We start from the raw sequence: 23289 nt of genomic DNA on the forward strand, positions 1-23289 counted from the left end.
CCGTCCGTCCGTCTGTCTGCTTGTCCCAGACCAAGAGCAATAAAATCCCAATTTACCCCTGCCGGGGATTGGACCCAGGACCTCCTACTATAAGTGGGAGGTCACAGCACTCACCCCTGCGCCAAGGAAGACAGGACGTCAAAACTGAATTGTAGTGTTAGTTTTATCTTGGTAAGCCAGTTCAGATACTAAGTTTTGTATTACGGCAAAGTCAAGATCAATCTCCACGTAAGATTTTGTCTGCACTCTGCACGTCAAATTGAGCAATTCATAATTTTGAAGTCGACTATAACGATTTCAATCGACCAATTGAACTTGACCTACTTCATGCATACTAAGCCTTATAGAACAATAGGCTTTACATAGGCTTAGTACCTTAAGTATGTGATTTTAAACTCTATCTTTATAGAGATAAAGTGCAAAATGTAGTTTAGTGATTGTCGTGATCGTGATGATTTGGATCGTAAGCTCTCGGCGTCCTAATGACAACGTTATTAATCTCAATCATGAGTTTCACTGATTCAATTACGAGCTTGTAGGTAGCGACAGAGCTACCTCGTCTAGCCATTTTTAGACCCGGCATCAGGGCGATTCCATAACCTGTTATCGCCACACAGCCATAAAAGGCATATTAAAATTTTGAAAAAAAAAAAGAAAACAAAATCAGGGTAACTATCTCTTGTTTACCCCCTTGAGTGATACCTCGTTAAATAGATAGGTATTTTAAAATCATTAGGTTTCGCAGTTTTTGAAAATTATCGTTTAAGAAATATTGACCGCTACAATTTTTTGCAAGTTTAGTTACTAAAACTTACTTTCTCTGACTTTTTTCCACGCACTTCTGTTTTTAAAGCTCTTTTATGATAACTATTATCCAAAGGGCGAATCAACAAATTCCTGTAAAGCCGCCAGTTCCTCTGGTGCTGCAAATGTTCATGGGTGGCGGTAACTTAACATCAAGACCTATCCTATTTTATCTAAAAACTATTCTTTCTTGTACCGTACCATAGGTACCAATCTTAAGCTCAACTCAAGGTACAGGCATTACTGTAATAGCTGTGCGTTGCTTCATCATTAACTTGTTGCGAAGGTCTGATTTTAATCACTTGGCATCTAAACTGGTAGCCTCTCAGGTTAGATAAAAGCAAGCAGCCTGTCAGAATAACGCCTACTAGGTAGCTCTTTAGGCGTCTTTATTCTATGTAGGTAAACCTATCCCATTATAGTACCTCTGTGTATAGAAAACTTACTCTTGCAGAGATTGCGTAAATTAAGTAAAATACCTAAGGGCCGATTTTTCAATCGGCCTCTGAAGAATAAATTTGAGGGTTTGATAGTTTTTGTATGGGAAATCTGTCAATAGGTACATCAAAATTCTCCGATAAAAGTTATTTGACGACTGAAAAATCGGCTCTAAGTGGTACTTTTTATACCTAGGATATCTTGTATCCCACGAAAAGTTTTAGCATTGTGATTAATGGAAAGGAATCAATGAACGCAATGAATATACGACACTATTCTATATCTGTTCTGTAGCTGCAGAGTGTTGGGTCTTTAGTAAGCTTTCCTTCAAAGACATCGTATTTTTCTTACTTTCTAATGAATGCCCAATTCATCTAGTCTTCATTTTATAGTCTTGTTATCGATAAAATAAAGATCGTGGGAAAAATCATTACCTCATGATTGATTTCCCTAGAATGTAGCCTTTGAATGGAAAAACAGGTAGAAGTATCTTTGATATACTTAATTATGAGTTCCGGTTGTGGTGATTGCTTTTAGCTTCATTTAATCTTGACTTAACTTGGCTTCACTCAACCCCTAAAACCACTACAAAATAAACAGGCACACTTTCGCATTTATAATATTAGTATGGATTTAATAAATAAATGAATACTTAATGCAATAAATAAAATGATGAATATGCAGAACGCACACGGTCTATAATTTATAAATTGGCGACACGAAAATTAATAATAATAATTGGACTACTATTATAATTCGCCGCAATTAACCTTTGACCACTGCACAATTAAAAATTAAATTAATAAATGCACAAATAATGTTATAGGTCAAAGTGAAAAACAATAATATCACTCTAATGCTTCGGGGAAACTTTATCAAAATTATTTAAGTTTCATCTCTATTAATTAGGTTATCAAATTACAATATAATTTTATAATTATTTTTTAATAAATATTTGACGTTTTAAGTTTAAAGCTACATAAATTGCAGAAGCCCCATAATTTGGAAACTAAAAATAAATTTAAACCTTCGTTATTTTATAAAAGCTGAAAGTTTCTCTGCTCATTGTCCTTAGGGAAGAACTTCTTCGGAATAGTATTAAAAATTACGTCATCTATGTGTCGTATTCATAATCATTACTACGAGGTCTCACAGTGTGCTCGAACGCATAGTGTAGGTTCTACCAATCATACCAATCAGGTCATTGTAAATTGACGTGACACAGTAATCTGATTGGTGGAACCTACACTCTGCGTTCGAACGCACTGTGAGACCTCACAGTAATGATTGTGAATACGGGTATAAGTGTCTGGCAATGCATAACGTGATTTCTAATACTATTCCAAAGAAGTTCTTCCCAAGAATATTTGTGAGTACGAGTCGCATAAATCCCCTGCCAGTTTAAAAGTAAACCCACCTTTAAAGTTTAATAGTTGTACGGAACATTTCATGTGCTAGTCCGACTCGCAGTTGAGAGCTTTTTTTTTTAATATTTTTTTTTCTTTATTAGCACACTCATAATATAGTCACAATTTATCGTCTTTTCATTTACGTATGAAAACTGATCTCCAGTGGGTAATCCTAATTGATGGTCATATTTTAAAGACGCAGGCGCCGCGAAAAGTCTAACGAATGGGGCAATAAAAAGCTTATTTTATTCCTAACTAGCTGTGCCCGCGACTTCTTTCGCGTGGAATCAGCGTGCTTTATATAGCCACGGACGCTCAGGCGCGAGGCGTGTAGTACGTACTCTGTACGTTAAAAATGTTCGCCGTGATTCTTTAAATTGACATAACTTTTTTATTTATGAACCGATTGACATGAAATAAATACTAAATGTTAAGTGAAGCTTACTACAATATATTAGTGAAAACCGTATCTAAATCTAATAAGCCGTTTCTGATATTAGCGTGCACAAACACACAGACAAACAGACAAAAAAAAATTAGTTACAATTTCGGGTTCGGCATCGATATAATAACAACCCCTGCTACTTTTTTTTTATATATTTCCATTGTACAGACACCACTTTTCTACAATTTTATTATATGTAGGTATAGATAACTATACTTACTTACCGTAATCGTAAAATTACATAGACTAAATTGGGGCGTAATAATTTTCAAACGAGGTGCCCTTGTCATTCACATAAGGTAAGGTTATCCACTGAAATAAACATAATACATGTATCTACGCTGGAAGAGATGTGCCGTACAAAATGACAGATATTTTTGGGAATCTAATTCTAATTCCGGGTAGGTACACTCACATGACTTTCACTGCTAATATCAGCGCCAAAATGGTGAAAATCAAGTTGCTTCAAAAACAGATCGGCAATCGCAGATCCAGTGTACCTACCTACTTGTATTAGTAGAGGTCAGTGAAGTAACCCTAAGTACTCATTATTCTTTTTTTAGGTCCCCAAGCAATGAGGTTAAAAACGTCAACGAATCCTTATTTGATAATCGCGAAATTCTTATTACATTTGCATCTTCTTCCAAAAACGAAATGAATATTGTGTAATATTTATTTATTGCCGAATCACAACATATATTTGGAAATCTTTGCGTTCGTGATGGGAATCTTGCAATCCTTGCATTTTATTGAAGTGATCAACAACAGATCAAACGTTTAGTAAAAATCGAATTGAAGCAATTTTTTAATCGATTTTAGTTATTACCTGCCTATAGTCCGCCGACAGACGGACGGACGGACGGACGGACAACGAAGGCTCAGTAATAGGGTCCCTTGGGTACGGAACCTCAATAATTGTGATGATTGGATAATTGCATAAAGTGATGTAATTTCATCATCGAAACACTTTTAAACGATAGCAGACTTGCACTTGAATCGTGCTTACAGGAAAATATGACCTTATTTTATAAATATCCATAATTCAATGTATTAAATTAAACTTAAGCAATTTTTTTGATAACTTTTTAGTAACGTTTATTATATCAGGTGTTATTAGTAACCTGATCTAATACAAGTGTAAATTAAAAATTTATAACACCCCCGACAAGTGAAGGTTACAGTAACTAGAAAAGAGCTGATAACTTTCAAACGACTGAACCGATTTTCTTGGATTATAGCTAAGACCACTCTCGATCAAGCCACCTTTCAAACAAAAAAGAAACTAAATTAAAATCGGTTCATTAGTTTAGGAGCTACGATACCACACACAGATACACACGTCAAACTTATAACACCCCTCTTTTTGGGTCGGGGGTTAAAAAAAGAGATAGCAAGATTTAGATTAGGTACCTGGGACAAAACAGGTAAGTATTTAAAGTAGTTATTTATACTTATCAGAATTTAAATAAGAACATTGAACAAGCTATACTTACTTATTATAACTCCACATAATATTACCTCACTTATATTTTTATTGTGTACAGATATTGACAATCAACCCTGAACCTTATTATACGATTGCCTTCAAATAATACAAGATACAAGGTCTAAAAGTAGTTTGTGTCTCAATTACCCGTACTTCCTCGCATCCTTCGAATTAAGTACGAAAATGCAAGGAAGCTCCTTGCATTCATCAAATTATACAAGCGATCTGATAAAACTTCTATTGTTCTTGTTACGGATAGCCTGAACAATGGTATTGTGGCAAGAAAATCTTATTAGACCGATAGGATTAAGTATGACAAAGATTTACGATGTTGGCATATTGTTAGAAAGTTTAGACTTATTATTTGCTCGTACAGATTTAGATCTTGGACCGGCATTATTACGACGCTTATAACCGTGGGCGGTTCAGGGGCATTTTTTGTAAGAACGCTGATTAATAATCTGGTGTCGTTAACCTGGCTTCAGTATAGTACCTATATTAGAACGTTGTACCTCGAAGACATTGTCATTAGGACAACGCGAAATAGGTACCTACGATTAGGTACTAATGTTCAAATTTAAAATCTGCTTCATTTATTGCTAATTTCGAGCATCATCATCACTATATTCATCTACGCATATAATACTTTATGTGAAGTTCGGAGGCCATAATAGATAAAACGACTAACATAATATTAAAAATGCGAATGAGCTGCTTGAAAATAATTAAAACTTAATTAAGTTTATAAAAGAAGTCCTAGCCCCTTACTTGAAAGCCGGAGAAAATGAGGAAGCAGATAAAAATGACGTCGAATTCGTTTTCAAAATTACCCTCCGAACTTTTCCTCAATTGGTTTATCGCGCAGTCATTTTTATCTGTCATTCTCCTTTCCCCGCAGGCCCCCAAGAGCTGGCGAGACAGAATAAAATTACCCAGCAGATCCTCGAGGCTTATCTTCAGAAGAAATTGGGACTGGCCAGTGGCAATGTGAAGGCGCCTTCCATCTTTGACATTCTACCGGTAAAGAAAACTGAGGAAAGAACTATAAGAGAATCGGTTAAAGAACTCCATATCATAGAACAGCCAGAAGAGCCAGAAATGCAAGACGTACCAGAAATGGCAGACCCTCCAGATGTCCAGGAGTACGGTGAAGATGATAATTTACAAAGCGTTGAAAGCGAGCAAATAGACTCCATATATTCTGAAGGTACAAAAACAGTATTTTACATCTTTCCTGTCTCTCTTTTCATCCCGATACATCGGTTACACACATTTCGGTAAGAATCTTACCTTACCATGGTCATCTTACCGTAAGTAAATCAGGGAATTGACCAGCTGGTTGATTCCGGAAAACCTGCATCAACCATTATTACAATCGTAATTGTTGTGATTGGTTGAATTTAGGGTATTCTTGTAGCAACATGCATTATAGCCAATTGTGAACGAGTGTTGGCCAATCAGAGGTGATTGCGATCGTCACACTGTACCTGTCATTTTACCGTAATCGAACTCCAGGGGCCCTACCGCGAATGTCTGACATCAAGAGTATGACGACCTCAAAAACCTAGATTGATCGGTCGTTATTGGCTACAATGGATTGTTGCAATACGAATACTATAAATTCAGCCAATTACAACACAGGTCCTCGTAACATCGGTAGCGTTTAATAATTTAAGTACTTATAACGTCCATTAACAATGGTTTGTCTTTCAAATTTAGCGGCAATAAAACTGTTTATTATGGCAATCGATTTATGGCATAATATAAAGTTTTGCTAATAAATTAAAACAAGCGCAGCACTTGTGTCTGTTATATTTAGAGATTAATTTAACGATATAAAATTTAATTTTACAGAGGCGCAAAAACTGAATAAAAACTGTTGAAACTTTACTGTAACTATACCGATTTGATCAAATCACGAAATTGGGATTCAATTTAAGCACAGTCTTAGGCAGTTTTGTCTGATATATTTGGTTTCTGTTTTTAACCCCCGACCCAAAAAGAGGGGTGTTATAAGTTTGACGTGTGTATCTGTGTATCTGTATGTCTGTGGCATCGTAGCTCCTAAACTAATGAACCGATTTTAATTTTTTTTTTTTGTTTGAAAGGTGGCTTGATCAAGAGTGTTCTTAGCTATAATCCAAGAAAATCGGTTTAGCTGTTTGAAAGTTATCAGCTCTTTTCTAGTTCTTACTGTATGTAACCTTCACTTGTTCAATTTTTAATTTTTAATTTACACTTGTTCAAGTTTGTATTTGGTGATCGAAATCATAAACTTTAGACTCAATTTCAGTGCAGATTTAGACTGTTTTGCTAAGAAAACTGCTCATATTATTTGTATTCAGTGAACTAAAAACATCCGGATTGTAGAAAAAAAAAATTTTTTTTTGATAATGAAAAGTGTAATTACCGACACGTTTTGTTCGCCTGCACCTCATATTAGGATTCCGTACTCGAAGGGTGCCAACGGGACTCTATAACTTTTACTTTGACTCCGCTTTCCATCCATCAGTCCGTCCGTCCGTCCGTCTGTCAGCGGACTGTATCTCGTGAACCGTTATAAGTAGAGAGTTGAAATTTTCACAGAATGTTTATTTTTATTACCGATATAACAACAAATTAAAAAAATTATAAAGTGTTATTTCTTGTACGACGTTACGGGACCCTTCGTGTGCGCCGACTCGCACTTAACCGATTTTTTCATTTAATGAATATGCATGACAAACCTATTATGCGCAGAATTTGTAAGGATCTGTTTCGTTTGCCCGGTAAATATTTGTCTTGACCAAACATCTTGTAATGTGCCAATTGATTGTATAGCCTCTAAACTCTGCTTAGCATTGCGAATGCCAACGTTCATGAATGTTAGGTCAAATTAGGGTTGCCAAAATTATACGTTTTGAAAAGAGCTAATTATTACTTACATAGAAAAATAATAAAAAATCAGATATCTAATTATTATTTGAAATATCCAAGATCTTATGTTTATTAAGACTCTTGAAAACTGAAAAGGTAAGTAACCGACTATAATATTATCAATAGACACTGTCATAATAATTTAAACCTTTTACTGAACGGTCTTCGATGACAATAACATAATGTAGTCAAAAGCTCGTAAAAACTTGTAGTAATAGACCGTATGCTTAAAAAATCCGGCCAAGTGCGAATCGGAATTGCACACGAAGAGTTCCCTACTATAGTACAAGAATTTTTATTTTCATGGCGGCCATTTTGAAATTTATATCATTTTGTTGTTATAATGGCAATAGAAATACAATATATTCTGTAAAAACTAATACAAAAAATACAAAAATATTTATTTCGGTAAAACAATTTTACATAGAACACATAGAAATTGGGACCATCCCAGGGCCTAGTATTGCTACTTGTGGCAGGCCCACTCTTCCGTAACATCTGTTACAATTGAAATAAATAAGTAATTTCTAAGACTAAATAATATTAACTAATACCACTGTGAGGTTTAGTAATAGGGTTCCTATACGCTTCGGGTACGGAACCCTAACAAGATGATGCATTTTGCCATGTTAAAAGAAAAAGAGTATATAAAAAAATGTAATTTTGAGTGTGAGCAACCCTAGATTAAAAAAAAATGTAAGTGAAAACGTGCATGTATGACAATATTGACTGACACACTAGGTAATTGCGAAAACCAGAGCTAAATATAATTTTGAAGGTGTAACATTACGATATGATACCTTATATTATTATTTATTTACCTAGTTATATTTCCTTACACATTATATAGTAAGTAGGTATTTTGGTAGATAGTATAGGTATGAATTTAATGCGAATTTACTAATTATACTATATATAGCTCAATTACCACTCACTCACTCACTGACTCATTGACATAATTGTTCTCCTAGAAAGAGAAGGAAAATGATATAGTGATGTAGGGGAGATGTGTTTGGATTCGGGAACCCTCTGGGGAAAAATTATGACTTTTCGGAAAAACAAGATGGCGGCCGACGTGATTTTTGCAGCTCCGTTGTTTTCCAACCGATTTCGTTGAATTTTGCAATCTTTGAAGTAATTGGTTAAAAATTAATAAAAAAAGTAGAAAAAATTGAAAAAACAAAATGGCGGCTGAGCTGGAGCGTTTTCAAAATTTTCATTTTTCGACCCTTAACCGCGGCGCCACAGATCCCAAACGGGGTAGTCGAGGATAATTATTTTTCCGTGATTCACCCACGATTATCCTGAATTTTGACGGAATGGGAGTGGTTTTTAAGAATTCAAGATGGCGGCTGTCGTGGCGGCCATTATGTTAGAGGTACGAAAAAACGCAATTTTAAAAGTTAAATATCTCAAAGTTGGCAACATCGGAGCGATTCGGCTTCTATGAAGCGATTGTACGTATAGGCTCGAGGTATAGATTGGAGAAAAAAAAATTACCCCATTTTTTGGGAAAATTTCAAGATTTTCGGGAAATTGTAAAAAATCGAAATACGCACTTTTAGCAAAATCCGAGTATGAGCGATTACGTGTTTTGCTCGTACAAATGACATTTGGATATTTTCGTCACCGGAAACTGGCAACACTGGAATTAATCAAAGAAAACGTGATTTTCGACATGGTCTTTTTTCAGGGACGATAGGTTCGCTTGGGTGCGAGCGAGATGAGAGATTGAAACGTCAACGGGAGCGGTATATCCTGTAGTTATTGGAAAAGTTGTACAACGATGTAATTTATTTCTGCAAAACGAGTTGGCGGCCATTTTGTAATTTTTTGAATTTTTCGAAATTTTGATCACGTTTTTGAGGCAGTTGGCAACATTTTGGAAAGTCAATATGTATGAATCGATTGTGTATCTCGGCTGGCAGTATGGAGATGTGCAACCGGTGTTGCCACTTTTTGGGAGATTTTCGAGATTCGAGACTAAGAAACTCCTGTAAAATTTTGTATGAAAAATTTTTTTTTCACTGATGGTGTCAGATAGAAAACAAAAACTTAGTAAGCCAAAATTATGGAGAGAGCTGATGATTGAGGGTTTCGGAGACGGGTGGAGGGCCCGCTTAAGGTATTGAAGATAGGTGGGGGGTGCTCGAGCAAATGTCATTCATGACGTCATCCAATTGCCAAAAAGCTGAAAAAAAATTCAAAATGGTGAAAAAAAGATGGCCGCCATACAAATTTCGCCGGCGTCCAGCTCGGAGGGTATAAAAGATGGAGGTGCGGTTTCGTGGCAATAGAGGATCAGGATCCAAAGGTCTACTCGATAAATAGAAAAAAAATTCAAAATGGCGGAATTTATTTTCCCATACATTTTGTATGGCGAATATTGAATGTCTCATTCTCCTAGAAAGAGACGGAAAACGATACGATAATGTAGAGGAGATGTGTTCGGGTGGGGAAGGCGAGTAGGGAAAAATTATAACATTTCAGAAAAAACAAGATGGCGACCGACGTGATTTTTGCAACTCTTTTGTTTTCCAACCAATTTCGTTGAAACTCGCAATCTTAGAAGAATGTAGTAAACGATTAATAGAAAAAGTGGAAAATTTTGGAAAAACAAGATGGCCGCCGCACAAATTTCGTCGGTGTCTATCTCGGAGGCTATAAAAGATGGAAGAGTGGTTTCTTGGTAAAAGATGATCAGGGTCCGAAGGTCTACTCAGTGGAACAAACTCTGCATGCTCGCGGACCACTTTAGTGGTCCGCGCACCCACGCACCCTACTTTATTAACCTCAACTACCCCGTTTTTACAAAAAACAATATCGATGTCGATTTCAGGGTTTTCCAGGGTGCTGATTTTGGTAATGACATTCATTTCGAAATCCAAGATGGCGGACATGCACTTTTTAAGAGAAAAGTTGAAATGGGTGTCGTTTTGTGGGTTTTTTGAGGTGAATCGTGTATCTTAATAAATAAATTTGGTTTAGTATAATAAATTTAACCCAACCACGTCACGTGAGCTGCTTTAGCAGCTCGCGCACCGAGCAAAACACTAGTTATACTATATATAGCTCGATTACCACTCACTCACTGACTGACTCATTGACATAATTGTTCTCCTAGAAAGAGACGGAAAATGATATAATGATGTAGGGGAGATGTGGTCGGATTCGGGAGTCCTCTGGGGAAAAATTATGACATTTCAGAAAAACAAGATGGCGGCTGAGGTGATTTTTGCAGCTCCGTTGTTTTCCAACCGATTTCGTTGAATTTTGCAATATTTGAAGAAAATAGTAAACGATTAATGGGAAATGTCGAAAAAATTGAAAAAACAAGATGGCGGCCGAACTGTAGCGTTTTCAAAATTTTGATTTTTCGACCCCGAACCGCGGCGCCACAGATCCGAAACGGGAAATCGATAATAATTATTTTTTTCTGGTTTCGTCTACGATTATCCTGAATTTTGACAGAATGGGAGTAGTTTTTAAAAATTCAAGATGGCGGCTGTCGTGGCGGCCATTATGTTAGAGGTACGAAAAATCGCAATTTTAAAATTCGAATATCTCAAACTTGGCAACATCGAAGCGATTCGGCTTCTATGAAGCGATTGTACGTATGAACTTGAGGTATAGATTGGTGGGGAAAAATTACCCCATTTTTCGGGAAATTTCAAGATTTTGGGGAAAATGTAAAAAATCGAAATACGGACTTTTCGCAAAATCCGAGTATGAGCGATTATGTGTTTTGCTTGTACAAATGACATTTGGGTATTCTTGTCGCCGGAGACTGGCAACACTGGAATTTATCAAAAAAAAAGTTATTTTCGACGTGGTCTTTTTTTAGGGGCGATCGGTTCGCCTGGGTGCGAGCGAGATGAGAGATTGAAACGTCATCGGGAGCGGTATATCCTATAGTTAATAGGAAAATTATGAAACCGTGTAAAATCTTTCTGTGAAACGAGTTGGCGGCCATTTTGTATTTTTTTTAATTTTTCGAAATTTTGATCGCGTTTTTGAGGCAGTTGGCAACATTTTGGAAAGTTAACATGTATGAATCGATTGTGTATCTCTGCTGGCAGTATGGAGATATGCAACCGGTGTTGCCACTTTTGGGGAGATTTTCGAGATTTTTAACTAAGAAACTCCTGTAAAATTTTGTATGAAAATTTTTTTTTTCACTGATGGTGTCGTATAGAGAACAAAAACTTAGTAAGCCAAAATTATGGAGAGAGCTGATGATTGAGGTTATCGGAGACGGGTGAAGGGCCCGCTTAAGGTATTGAAGATAGGTGGGGGGTGCTCGAGCAAATGTCATTCATGACGTCATCCAATTGCCAAAAAGCTGGAAAAAAATTCAAAATGCCGAAGAAAAGATGGCCGCCATACAAATTTCGCCGGTGTCCAGCTCGGAGGGTATAAAAGATGGAAGTGTGGTTTCTTGGCAAGAGATGATCAGGGTCCGAAGGTCTACTCGATGAATAGAAAAAAAATTCAAAATGGCGGAATTTATTTTCCCATAGAAAATGTATGGCGAATATTGAATGTCTCATTCTCCTAGAAAGAGACAGAAAACGATACATTGATGTATGGGAGATATGTTCGGATGCGCGATATGAGTAGGGAAAAATTATGATATTTCAGAAAAACAAGATGGCGGTCTATATGATTTTTGCAACTCTTTTGTTTTCCAACCGATTTCGTTGAAACTCGCAATCTTTGAAGAATGTAGTAAACGATTAATAGAAAAAGTGGAAAAATTTGAAAAAACAAGATGGCCGCCGTTCAAATTTCGTCGGTGTCTATCTCGGAGGCTATAAAAGATGGAAGAGTGGTTTCTCGGCAAAAGATGATCAGGGTCCGAAGGTCTACTCGGTGGAACAAACTCTGCATGCTCGCGGACCACTTTAGTGGTCCACGCACCCACGCACCCTATTGAATTATTATCCTCAACTACCCCGTTTTTACAAAAAATGATATGGATGTCGTTTTCAGGGTTTTCCAGGGTGCTGATTTTGATAACGACATTTATTTTGAAATCCAAGATGGCGGACATGCACTTTTTAAGAAAAAAATCGATATGGGTGTCGTTTTGTGGATTTTTGTGGTGAATTGCGTATCTTAATAAATAAATTCGTTTTAATACTTGTCAACCTAACCACGTCACGCGAGCTGCTTTAGCAGCTCGCGCACCGAGCAAAACACTAGTTATACTATATATAGCTCGATTACCACTCACTCACTCACTCACTCATTGACATAATTGTTCTCCTAGAAAGAGACGGAAAGTGATATAGTGATGTAGGGGAGATGTGTTCGGTTTCGGGAACCCTCTGGGGAAAAATTATGACATTTCAGAAAAACAAGATGGCGGCCGAGGTGATTTTTGCAGCTCCGTTGTTTTCCAACCGATTTCGTAGAATTTTGCAAACTTTCAAGAAATTGGTTAAAAATTAATAAAAAAAGTAGAAAAAATTGAAAAAACAAAATGGCGGCCGAGCCGTAGCGTTTTCAAAATTTTGATTTTTCGACCCCGAACCGCGGCGCCACAGATCCGAAACGGGGTAATCGAGGATAATTATTTTTTTTGATTTCGCCCACGATTATCCTGTATTTTGACAGAACTGGAGTGATTTTAAAAAATTCAAGATGGCGGCTGTCGTGGCGGCTGTTTTGTTAGAGGTACGAAAAAACGCAATTTTAAAAGTTAAATATCTGAAAGTTGGCAACATCGGAGCGATTCGGCTTCTATGTAGCGATTGTACGTATAGGCTCGAGGTATAGATTGGAGGAAAAAAATTACCCCATTTTTCGGGAAATTTCAAGATTTTCGGGAAACTGTAAAAAATCGAAATACGGACTTTTCGCAAAATCCGAGTATGAGCGATTACGTGTTTTGCTCGTACAAATGACATTTGGGTATTTTTGTCACCGGAGACTGGCAACACTGGAATTTATCAAAGTAAAAGTTATTCGACTGGGGAAAAATTATGACATTTCGGAAAAACAAGATGGCGGCTGAGGTGATTTTTGCAGCTCTTTTGTATTCCAACCGACTTCGTTGAATTTTGCAATCTTCGAAGAAAGTAGTAAACGATTAACCGAAAATGTGGAAAAAATTGGAAAAACAAGATGGCGGCCGAGCCGTAGCGTTTTGAAAATTTTGATTTTTCGACCCCGAACCGCGGCGCCACAGATCCAAGACGGGGTAGTCGAGGATACTTATTTTTTCGTGTTTCGCCCACGATTATCCTGTATTTTGACAGAACGGGAGTGGTTTTAAAAAATTCAAGATGGCGGCTGTCATGGCGGCCGTTATGTTAGAGGTACGAAAAAACGCAATTTTAAAAGTTAAATATCCCAAAGTTGGCAACATCGGAGCGATTCGGCTTCTATGAAGCGGTTGTACGTATAGACTCGAGGTATAGATCGGTGGGAAAAATTTACCCCATTTTTAGGGAAATTTCAAGATTTTCGGGAAATTGTAAAAAATCGAAATACGCACTTTTAGCAAAATCCGAGTATGAGTGATTACGTGTTTTGCTCGTACAAATGACATTTGGGTATTTTTGTCGCCGGAGACTGGCAACACTGGAATTTATCAAAGTAAAAGTTATTTTCGACGTGGTCTTCTTTTAGGGGCGATCGTTTCGCCTGGGTGCGAGCGAGAGGAGAGATTGAAACGTCATCGGAAGCGGTATATCCTGTAGTTAATGGGAAAGTTGTAAAATTATCGAATTTGCTTCTGCAAAAAAAGTTGGTGGCCATTTTGTATTTTTTTTTATTTTTCGAAATTTTGACCACGTTTTTGAGGCAGTTGGCAACATTTTGGAAAGTCAGTATGTATGAATCGATTGTGTATCTCGGCTTGCAGTATGGAGATATTCAACCGGTGTTGCCACTTTTGGGGAGATTTTCGAGATTTTCAACTAAGAAACTCCTGTAAAATTTTGTATGAAAATTTTTTTTTCACTGATGGTGTCAGATAGAAAACAAAAACTTAGTAAGCCAAAATTATGGAGAGAGCTGATGATTGAGGATATCGGAAACGGGTGAAGGGCCTGCTTAAGGTATTGAAGATAGGTGGGGGGTGCTCGAGCAAATGTCATTCATGACGTCATCCAATTGCCAAAAAGCTGAAAAAAAATTCAAAATGGCGAAAAAAAGATGGCCGCCATACAAATTTTGCCGGTGTCCAGCTCGGAGGGTATAAAAGATGGAAGTGTGGTTTCTTGGCAAAAGAGGATCAGGATCCGAAGGTCTACTCGATGAATAGAAAAAAAATTCAAAATGGCGGAATTTATTTTTCCATACATTTTGTATGGCGATTATGAATGTCTCATTCTCCTAGAAAGAGACGGAAAACGATACATTGATGTATGGAAGATATGTTCGGATGCGCGATATGAGTAGGGGAAAATTATGACATTTCAGAAAAACAAGATGGCGGCCTATATGATTTTTATAACTCTTTTGTTTTCCAACCGATTTCGTTGAAACTCGCAATCTTTGAAGAATGTAGTAAATGATTAATAGAAAAAGTGGAAAATTTTGGAAAAACAAGATGGCCGCCGTATAAATTTCGTCCATGTCTATCTCGGAGAATATAAAAGATGGAAGAGTGGTTTCTTGGCAAAAGATGATCAGGGTCCGAAGGTCTACTCGGTGGAACAAACTCTGCATGCTCGCGGACCACTTTAGTGGTCCGCGCACCCACGCACCCTACTTTATTAACCTCAACTACCCCGTTTTTACAAAAAATGATATGGATGTAGTTTTCAGAGCTTTCCGGGGTGCTGATTTTGGTAACAACATTTATTTTGAAATTCAAGATGGCGAACATGCACTTTTTAAGAAAAAATTGACATGGGTGTCGTTTCATGGGTTTTTCGGGGTGGATTGTCTATCTCAATAAAAAAATAACATTGCCACGTCACGCGAGCTGCTTTAGCAGCTCGCGCACCGAGCGAAACACTAGTTATACTATATATAGCTCGATTACCACTCACTGACTCACTGACTCACTCATTGACATAATTGTTCTCCTAGAAAGAGACGGAAAATGATATAATGATGTAGGAGAGATGTGTTCGGATTCGGGAACCCTCTGGGGAAAAATTATGACATTTTAGAAAAACAAGATGGCGGCCGACGTGATTTTTGCAGCTCCGTTGTTTTTTAAGGGACTCCGTTCAAATTCGCAACTATTAAAGAATGTAGTAAACGGTTAACAGAAAATGTGAAAAAAATTGGAAAAACAAGATGGCGGCCGAACCGTAGCGTTTTGAAAATTTTGAATTTTCGACCCCAAACCGCGGCGGCACAGATCCCAAACGGGAAATTGAAACTTATAATTTTTTTCTGGTTTCGTCTACGATTATCCTTAATTTTGACGGAATGGGAGTGGTTTTTAAAAATTCAAGATGGCGGCTGTCGTGGCGGCCATTATGTTAGAGGTACGAAAAAACGCAATTTTAAAAGTTAAATATCCCAAGGTTGGCAACATCGGAGCGATTCGGTTTCTATGAAGCGATTGTACGTATAGGCTCGAGGTATAGATTGGAGGAAAAAAATTACCCCATTTTTTGGGGAAATTTCAAGATTTTCGGGAAATTGTAAAAAATCGAAATACGCACTTTTTGAAAAATCTGAGTATAAGCGATTATGTGTTTTGCTCGTACAAATGACATTTGGGTATTTTTGTCGCCGGAGACTGGCAACACTGGAATTTATCAAAAAAAAAGTTATTTTCGACGTGGTCTTTTTTTAGGGGCGATCGTTTCGCGTGGGTGCGAGCGAGAGGAGAGATTGAAACGTCATCGGGAGCGGTATATTCTGTAGTTATTGGAAAAGTTGTTCAACGATGTAATTTATTTCTGCAAAACGAGTTGGCGGCCATTTTGTAATTTTTTGAATTTTTCGAAATTTTGATCACGTTTTTGAGGCAGTTGGCAACATTTTGGAAAGTCAATATGTATGAATCGATTGTGTATCTCGGCTGGCAGTATGGAGATATGCAACCGGTGTTGCCACTTTTGGGGAGATTTTCGAGATTCGAGACTAAGAAACTCCTGTAAAATTTTGTATGAAAAATTTTTTTTTCACTGATGGTGTCGTATAGAGAACAAAAACTTAGTAAGCCAAAATTATGGAGAGAGCTGATGATTGAGGGTTTCGGAGACGGGTGGAGGGCCTGCTTAAGGTATTGAAGATAGGTGGGGGGTGTTCGAGCAAATGTCATTCATAACGTCATCCAATTGCCAAAAAGCTGAAAAAAAATTCAAAATGGCGAAGAAAAGATGGCCGCCATACAAATTTCACCGGTGTCCAGCTCGGAGGGTATAAAAGATGGAAGTGTAGTTTCTTGGCAAAAGGTGATCAGGATCCAAAGGTCTACTCGATGAACAGAAAAAAAATTCAAAATGGCGGAATTTATTTTCCCATACATTTTGTATGGCGAATATTGAATGTCTCATTCTCCTAGAAAGAGACGGAAAACGATACGATAATGTAGGGGAGATGTGTTCGGGTGGGGGAGGCGAGTAGGGAAAAATTATGACATTTCAGAAAAACAAGATGGCGGCTGACGTGATTTTTGCAACTCTTTTGTTTTCCAACCGATTTCGTTGAAACTCGCAATCTTTGAAGAATGTAGTAAACGATTAATAGAAAAAGTGGAAAATTTTGGAAAAACAAGATGGCCGCCGTACAAATTTCGTCGGTGTCTATCTCGGAGGCTATAAAAGATGGAAGAGTGGTTTCTTGACAAAAGATGATCAGGATCCGAAGGTCTACTCGGTGGAACAAACTCTGCATGCTCGCGGACCACTTTAGTGGTCCGCGCACCCACGCACCCTACTAAATTATTATCCTAATTTACAAAAAAATAATATGGATATCGTTTTCAGAGTTTTCCAGCGTGCTGATTTTGATACTGACATTTATTTTCAAATCCAAGATGGCGGACTTACATTTTCTCCAAAAAATAGAAATGCCTGTCATTTTATGGGGGTTTTCGGGGTGAATTGTGTCTCTTAATAAATCAATTTGGTTTTATGTAATAAAGTTAACCTTACCACGTCACGCGAGCTGCTTTAGCAGCTCGCGCACCGAGCAAAAGCTAGTTATTATACTATATATAGCTCGATTACCACTCACTCACTGACTGACTCATTGACATAATTGTTCTCCTAGAAAGAGACGGAAAATGATATAATGATGTAGGGGAGATGTGGTCGGATTCGGGAGTCCTCTGGGGAAAAATTATGACATTTCAGAAAAACAAGATGGCGGCTGAGGTGATTTTTGCAGCTCCGTTGTTTTCCAACCGATTTCGTTGAATTTTGCAATATTTGAAGAAAATAGTAAACGATTAATGGGAAATGTCGAAAAAATTGAAAAAACAAGATGGCGGCCGAACTGTAGCGTTTTCAAAATTTTGATTTTTCGACCCCGAACCGCGGCGCCACAGATCCGAAACGGGAAATCGATAATAATTATTTTTTTCTGGTTTCGTCTACGATTATCCTGAATTTTGACAGAATGGGAGTAGTTTTTAAAAATTCAAGATGGCGGCTGTCGTGGCGGCCATTATGTTAGAGGTACGAAAAATCGCAATTTTAAAATTCGAATATCTCAAACTTGGCAACATCGAAGCGATTCGGCTTCTATGAAGCGATTGTACGTATGAACTTGAGGTATAGATTGGTGGGGAAAAATTACCCCATTTTTCGGGAAATTTCAAGATTTTGGGGAAAATGTAAAAAATCGAAATACGGACTTTTCGCAAAATCCGAGTATGAGCGATTATGTGTTTTGCTTGTACAAATGACATTTGGGTATTCTTGTCGCCGGAGACTGGCAACACTGGAATTTATCAAAAAAAAAGTTATTTTCGACGTGGTCTTTTTTTAGGGGCGATCGGTTCGCCTGGGTGCGAGCGAGATGAGAGATTGAAACGTCATCGGGAGCGGTATATCCTATAGTTAATAGGAAAATTATGAAACCGTGTAAAATCTTTCTGTGAAACGAGTTGGCGGCCATTTTGTATTTTTTTTAATTTTTCGAAATTTTGATCGCGTTTTTGAGGCAGTTGGCAACATTTTGGAAAGTTAACATGTATGAATCGATTGTGTATCTCTGCTGGCAGTATGGAGATATGCAACCGGTGTTGCCACTTTTGGGGAGATTTTCGAGATTTTTAACTAAGAAACTCCTGTAAAATTTTGTATGAAAATTTTTTTTTTCACTGATGGTGTCGTATAGAGAACAAAAACTTAGTAAGCCAAAATTATGGAGAGAGCTGATGATTGAGGTTATCGGAGACGGGTGAAGGGCCCGCTTAAGGTATTGAAGATAGGTGGGGGGTGCTCGAGCAAATGTCATTCATGACGTCATCCAATTGCCAAAAAGCTGGAAAAAAATTCAAAATGCCGAAGAAAAGATGGCCGCCATACAAATTTCGCCGGTGTCCAGCTCGGAGGGTATAAAAGATGGAAGTGTGGTTTCTTGGCAAGAGATGATCAGGGTCCGAAGGTCTACTCGATGAATAGAAAAAAAATTCAAAATGGCGGAATTTATTTTCCCATAGAAAATGTATGGCGAATATTGAATGTCTCATTCTCCTAGAAAGAGACAGAAAACGATACATTGATGTATGGGAGATATGTTCGGATGCGCGATATGAGTAGGGAAAAATTATGATATTTCAGAAAAACAAGATGGCGGTCTATATGATTTTTGCAACTCTTTTGTTTTCCAACCGATTTCGTTGAAACTCGCAATCTTTGAAGAATGTAGTAAACGATTAATAGAAAAAGTGGAAAAATTTGAAAAAACAAGATGGCCGCCGTTCAAATTTCGTCGGTGTCTATCTCGGAGGCTATAAAAGATGGAAGAGTGGTTTCTCGGCAAAAGATGATCAGGGTCCGAAGGTCTACTCGGTGGAACAAACTCTGCATGCTCGCGGACCACTTTAGTGGTCCACGCACCCACGCACCCTATTGAATTATTATCCTCAACTACCCCGTTTTTACAAAAAATGATATGGATGTCGTTTTCAGGGTTTTCCAGGGTGCTGATTTTGATAACGACATTTATTTTGAAATCCAAGATGGCGGACATGCACTTTTTAAGAAAAAAATCGATATGGGTGTCGTTTTGTGGATTTTTGTGGTGAATTGCGTATCTTAATAAATAAATTCGTTTTAATACTTGTCAACCTAACCACGTCACGCGAGCTGCTTTAGCAGCTCGCGCACCGAGCAAAACACTAGTTATACTATATATAGCTCGATTACCACTGACTGACTCACTCACTCATTGACATAATTGTTCTCCTAGAAGGAGACGGAAAATGATATAATGATGTGGGGGAGTTGTGTTCGGTTTCGGGAACCCTCTGGGGAAAAATTATGACATTTCGGAAAAACAAGATGGCGGCCGAGGTGATTTTTGCAGCTCCGTTGTTTTCCAACCGATTTCGTTGAATTTTGCAATCTTTGAAGAAAATAGTAAACGATTAATGGGAAATGTCGAAAAAATTGAAAAAACAAGATGGCGGCCGAACCGTAGCGTTTTGAAAATTTTGATTTTTCGACCCCGAACCGCGGCGCCACAGATCGGAAACGGGGTAATCGAGGATAATTATTTTTTTTGGTTTCGCCCACGATTATCCTGTATTTTGACAAAACGGGAGTGGTTTTTAAAAATTCAAGATGGCGGCTGTCATGGTGGCCGTTTTGTTCGAGGTACGAAAAAACGCAATTTTAAAATTCGAATATCTCAAAGTTGGCAACATCGGAGCGATTCGGCATCTATGAAGCGATTGTACATATGAACTTGAGGTATAGATTGGTGGGGAAAAATTACCCCATTTTTCGGGAAATTTCAAGATTTTCGGGAAATTGTAAAAAATCGAAATACGGACTTTTTGCAAAATCCGAGTATGAGCGATTACGTGTTTTGCTCGTACAAATGACATTTGGGTATTTTTGTCGCCATAGACTGGCAACACTGGAATTTATCAAAGAAAAAGTGATTTTCGACGTGGTGTTTTTTCAGGGGCGATCGTTTCGCGTGGGTGCGAGCGAGAGGAGAGATTGCAACGTCATCGGGAGCGATATATCCTGTAGTTAATAGGAAAATTATGAAACCATGTAAAATCTTTCTGTGAAACGAGTTGGCGGCCATTTTGTATTTTTTTTAATTTTTCGAAATTTTGATCACGTTTTTGAGGCAGTTGGCAACATTTTGGAAAGTCAATATGTATGAACCGATTGTGTATCTCGGCTGGCAGTATGGAGATATGCAACCGGTGTTGCCACTTTTGGGGAGATTTTCGAGATTTTCAACTAAGAAACTCCTGTAAAATTTTGTATGAAAAATTTTTTTTTCACTGATGGTGTCGTATAGAAAACAAAAACTTAGTAAGCCAAAATTATGGAGAGAGCTGATGATTGAGGATGTCGGAGACGGGTGAAGGGTTCGCTCAAGGTATTGAAGATAGGTGAGGGGTGCTCGACCAAATGTCATTCATGACATCATCCAATTGCCAAAAAGCTGAAAAAAAATTCAAAATGGCGAAGAAAAGATGGCCGCCATACAAATTTCGCCGGCGTCCAGCTCGGAGGGTATAAAAGATGGAGGTGCGGTTTCGTGGCAAAAGAGGATCAGGATCCAAAGGTCTACTCGATGAATAGAAAAAAAATTCAAAATGGCGGAATTTATTTTCCCATACATTTTGTATGGCGAATATTGAATGTCTCATTCTCCTAGAAAGAGATGGAAAACGATACGAAAATGTAGGGGAGATGTGTTCGGGTGGGGGAGGCGAGTAGGGAAAAATTATGACATTTCAGAAAAACAAGATGGCGGCCTATATGATTTTTGTGACTCTTTTGTTTTCCAACCGATTTCGTTGAAACTCGCAATCTTTGAAGAATGTAGTAAACGATTAATAGAAAAAGTGGAAAAAAAACGAGTTGGCGGCCATTTTGTATTTTTTTTCATTTTTCGAAATTTTGATCACGTTTTTGAGGCAGTTGGCAACATTTTGGAAAGTCAATATGTATGAATCGATTGTGTATCTCGGCTGGCAGTATAGAAATATGCAACCGGTGTTGCCACTTTTGGGGAGATTTTCGAGATTTTCAACTAAGAAACTCCTGTAAAATTTTGTATGAAAAATTTTTTTTTCACTAATGGTGTCGTATAGAAAACAAAAAGTTAGTAAGCCAAAATTATGGAGAGAGCTGATGATTGAGGATATCGGAGACGGATGAAGGGCCCGCTTAAGGTATTGAAGATGGGTGGGGGGTGCTCGAGCAAATGTCATTCATGACGACATCCAATTGCCAAAAAGCTGAAAAAAAATTCAAAATGGCGAAAAAAAGATGGCCGCCATACAAATTTCGCCGGTGTCCAGCTCGGAGGGTATAAAAGATGGAAGTGTAGTTTCTTGGCAAAAGAGGATCAGGATCCGAAGGTCTACTCGATGAATAGAAAAAAAAAACAAAATGGCGGAATTTATTTTTTCATACATTTTGTATGACGAATATTGAATGCCTCATTCTCCTAGAAAGAGACAAGAAACGATACGATGATGTTCGGAAGATATGTTTGGGTGCGGGATGGGAGTCGGGAAAAATTCACATTTCAGAAAAACAAGATGGCGGCCGACGTAATTTTTGCAACTCTTTTGTTTTCCAACCGATTTCGTTGAAACTCGCAATCTTTGAAGAAAGTACCAAACGATTAATAGAAAAAGTGAAAAATTTTGGAAAAACAAGATGGCCGCCGTACAAATTTCGTCGGTGTCTATCTCGGAGGCTATAAAAGATGGAAGTGTGGTTTCTTGGCTAAAGATGATCAGGGTCCGAAGGTCTACTCGGTGGAACAAACTCTGCATGCTCGCGGACCACTTTAGTGGTCCGCGCACCCACGCACCCTACTAAATTATTATCCTAATTTACAAAAAAAATAATATGGATATCGTTTTCAGGGTTTACCAGGGTGCTGATTTTGATGATGACATTTATTTTCAAATCCAAGATGGCGGACTTACATTTTCTACAAAAAATAGAAATGCCTGTCATTTTATGGGGTTTTTCGGGGTGAATTATGTATCTTAATAAATCAATTTGGTTTCATATAATAAAGTTAACCTTACCACGTCACGTGAGCTGCTTTAGCAGCTCGCGCACCGAGCAAAATACTAGTTATACTATATATAGCTCGATTACCACTCACTGACTCACTGACTCATTGATACAATTGTTCTCCTAGAAAGAGACAGAAAATGATATAGTGATGTAGGGGAAATGTGTTTGGGTGAGGAAGATGACTGGGGAAAAATTATGACATTTCGGAAAAACAAGATGGCGGCTGACGTGATTTTTGCAGCTCTTTTGTTTTCCAACCGATTTTGTTTAAACTCGCAACTATTTAGGAAAGTAGTAAACGGTTAATGGAAAAGGTAGAAAAAATTGCAAAAACAAGATGGCGGCCGAGCTGGAGCGTTTTCAAAATTTTCATTTTTCGACCCCTAACCGCGGCGCCACAGATCCGAGACGGGATAGTCGAGAATAATTATTTTTTCACGTTTCGCCCACGATTATCCTGTATTTTGACAAAACGGGAGTGGTTTTTAAAAATTCAAGATGGCGGCTGTCATGGCGGCCGCTAAGTTAGAGGTACGAAAAAACGCAATTTTAAAAGTTAAATATCTCAAAGTTGGCAACATCGGAGCGACTCGGCTTCTATCAAGCGATTGTACGTATGAAATTGAGGTATAG

General features: G+C 37.9%; 1 protein-coding gene across 1 annotated transcript in view; it reads left to right on the forward strand.

The window, feature by feature from the left end:
- Nucleotides 1-23289, forward strand: part of LOC123868312 (collectin-11) — a 123980-nt gene that overhangs the window by 37557 nt on the left and 63134 nt on the right. The window contains exon 2 of the mRNA XM_045910784.1: nucleotides 5481-5789. Coding sequence (XP_045766740.1) covers nucleotides 5481-5789 — 309 coding nt within the window. The remainder of the gene's footprint in view (nucleotides 1-5480; nucleotides 5790-23289) is intronic.

The sequence above is a fragment of the Maniola jurtina genome, chromosome 9, assembly GCF_905333055.1.
Source record: "Maniola jurtina chromosome 9, ilManJurt1.1, whole genome shotgun sequence".
NCBI classification, from domain to species: Eukaryota; Metazoa; Arthropoda; class Insecta; order Lepidoptera; family Nymphalidae; genus Maniola; species Maniola jurtina.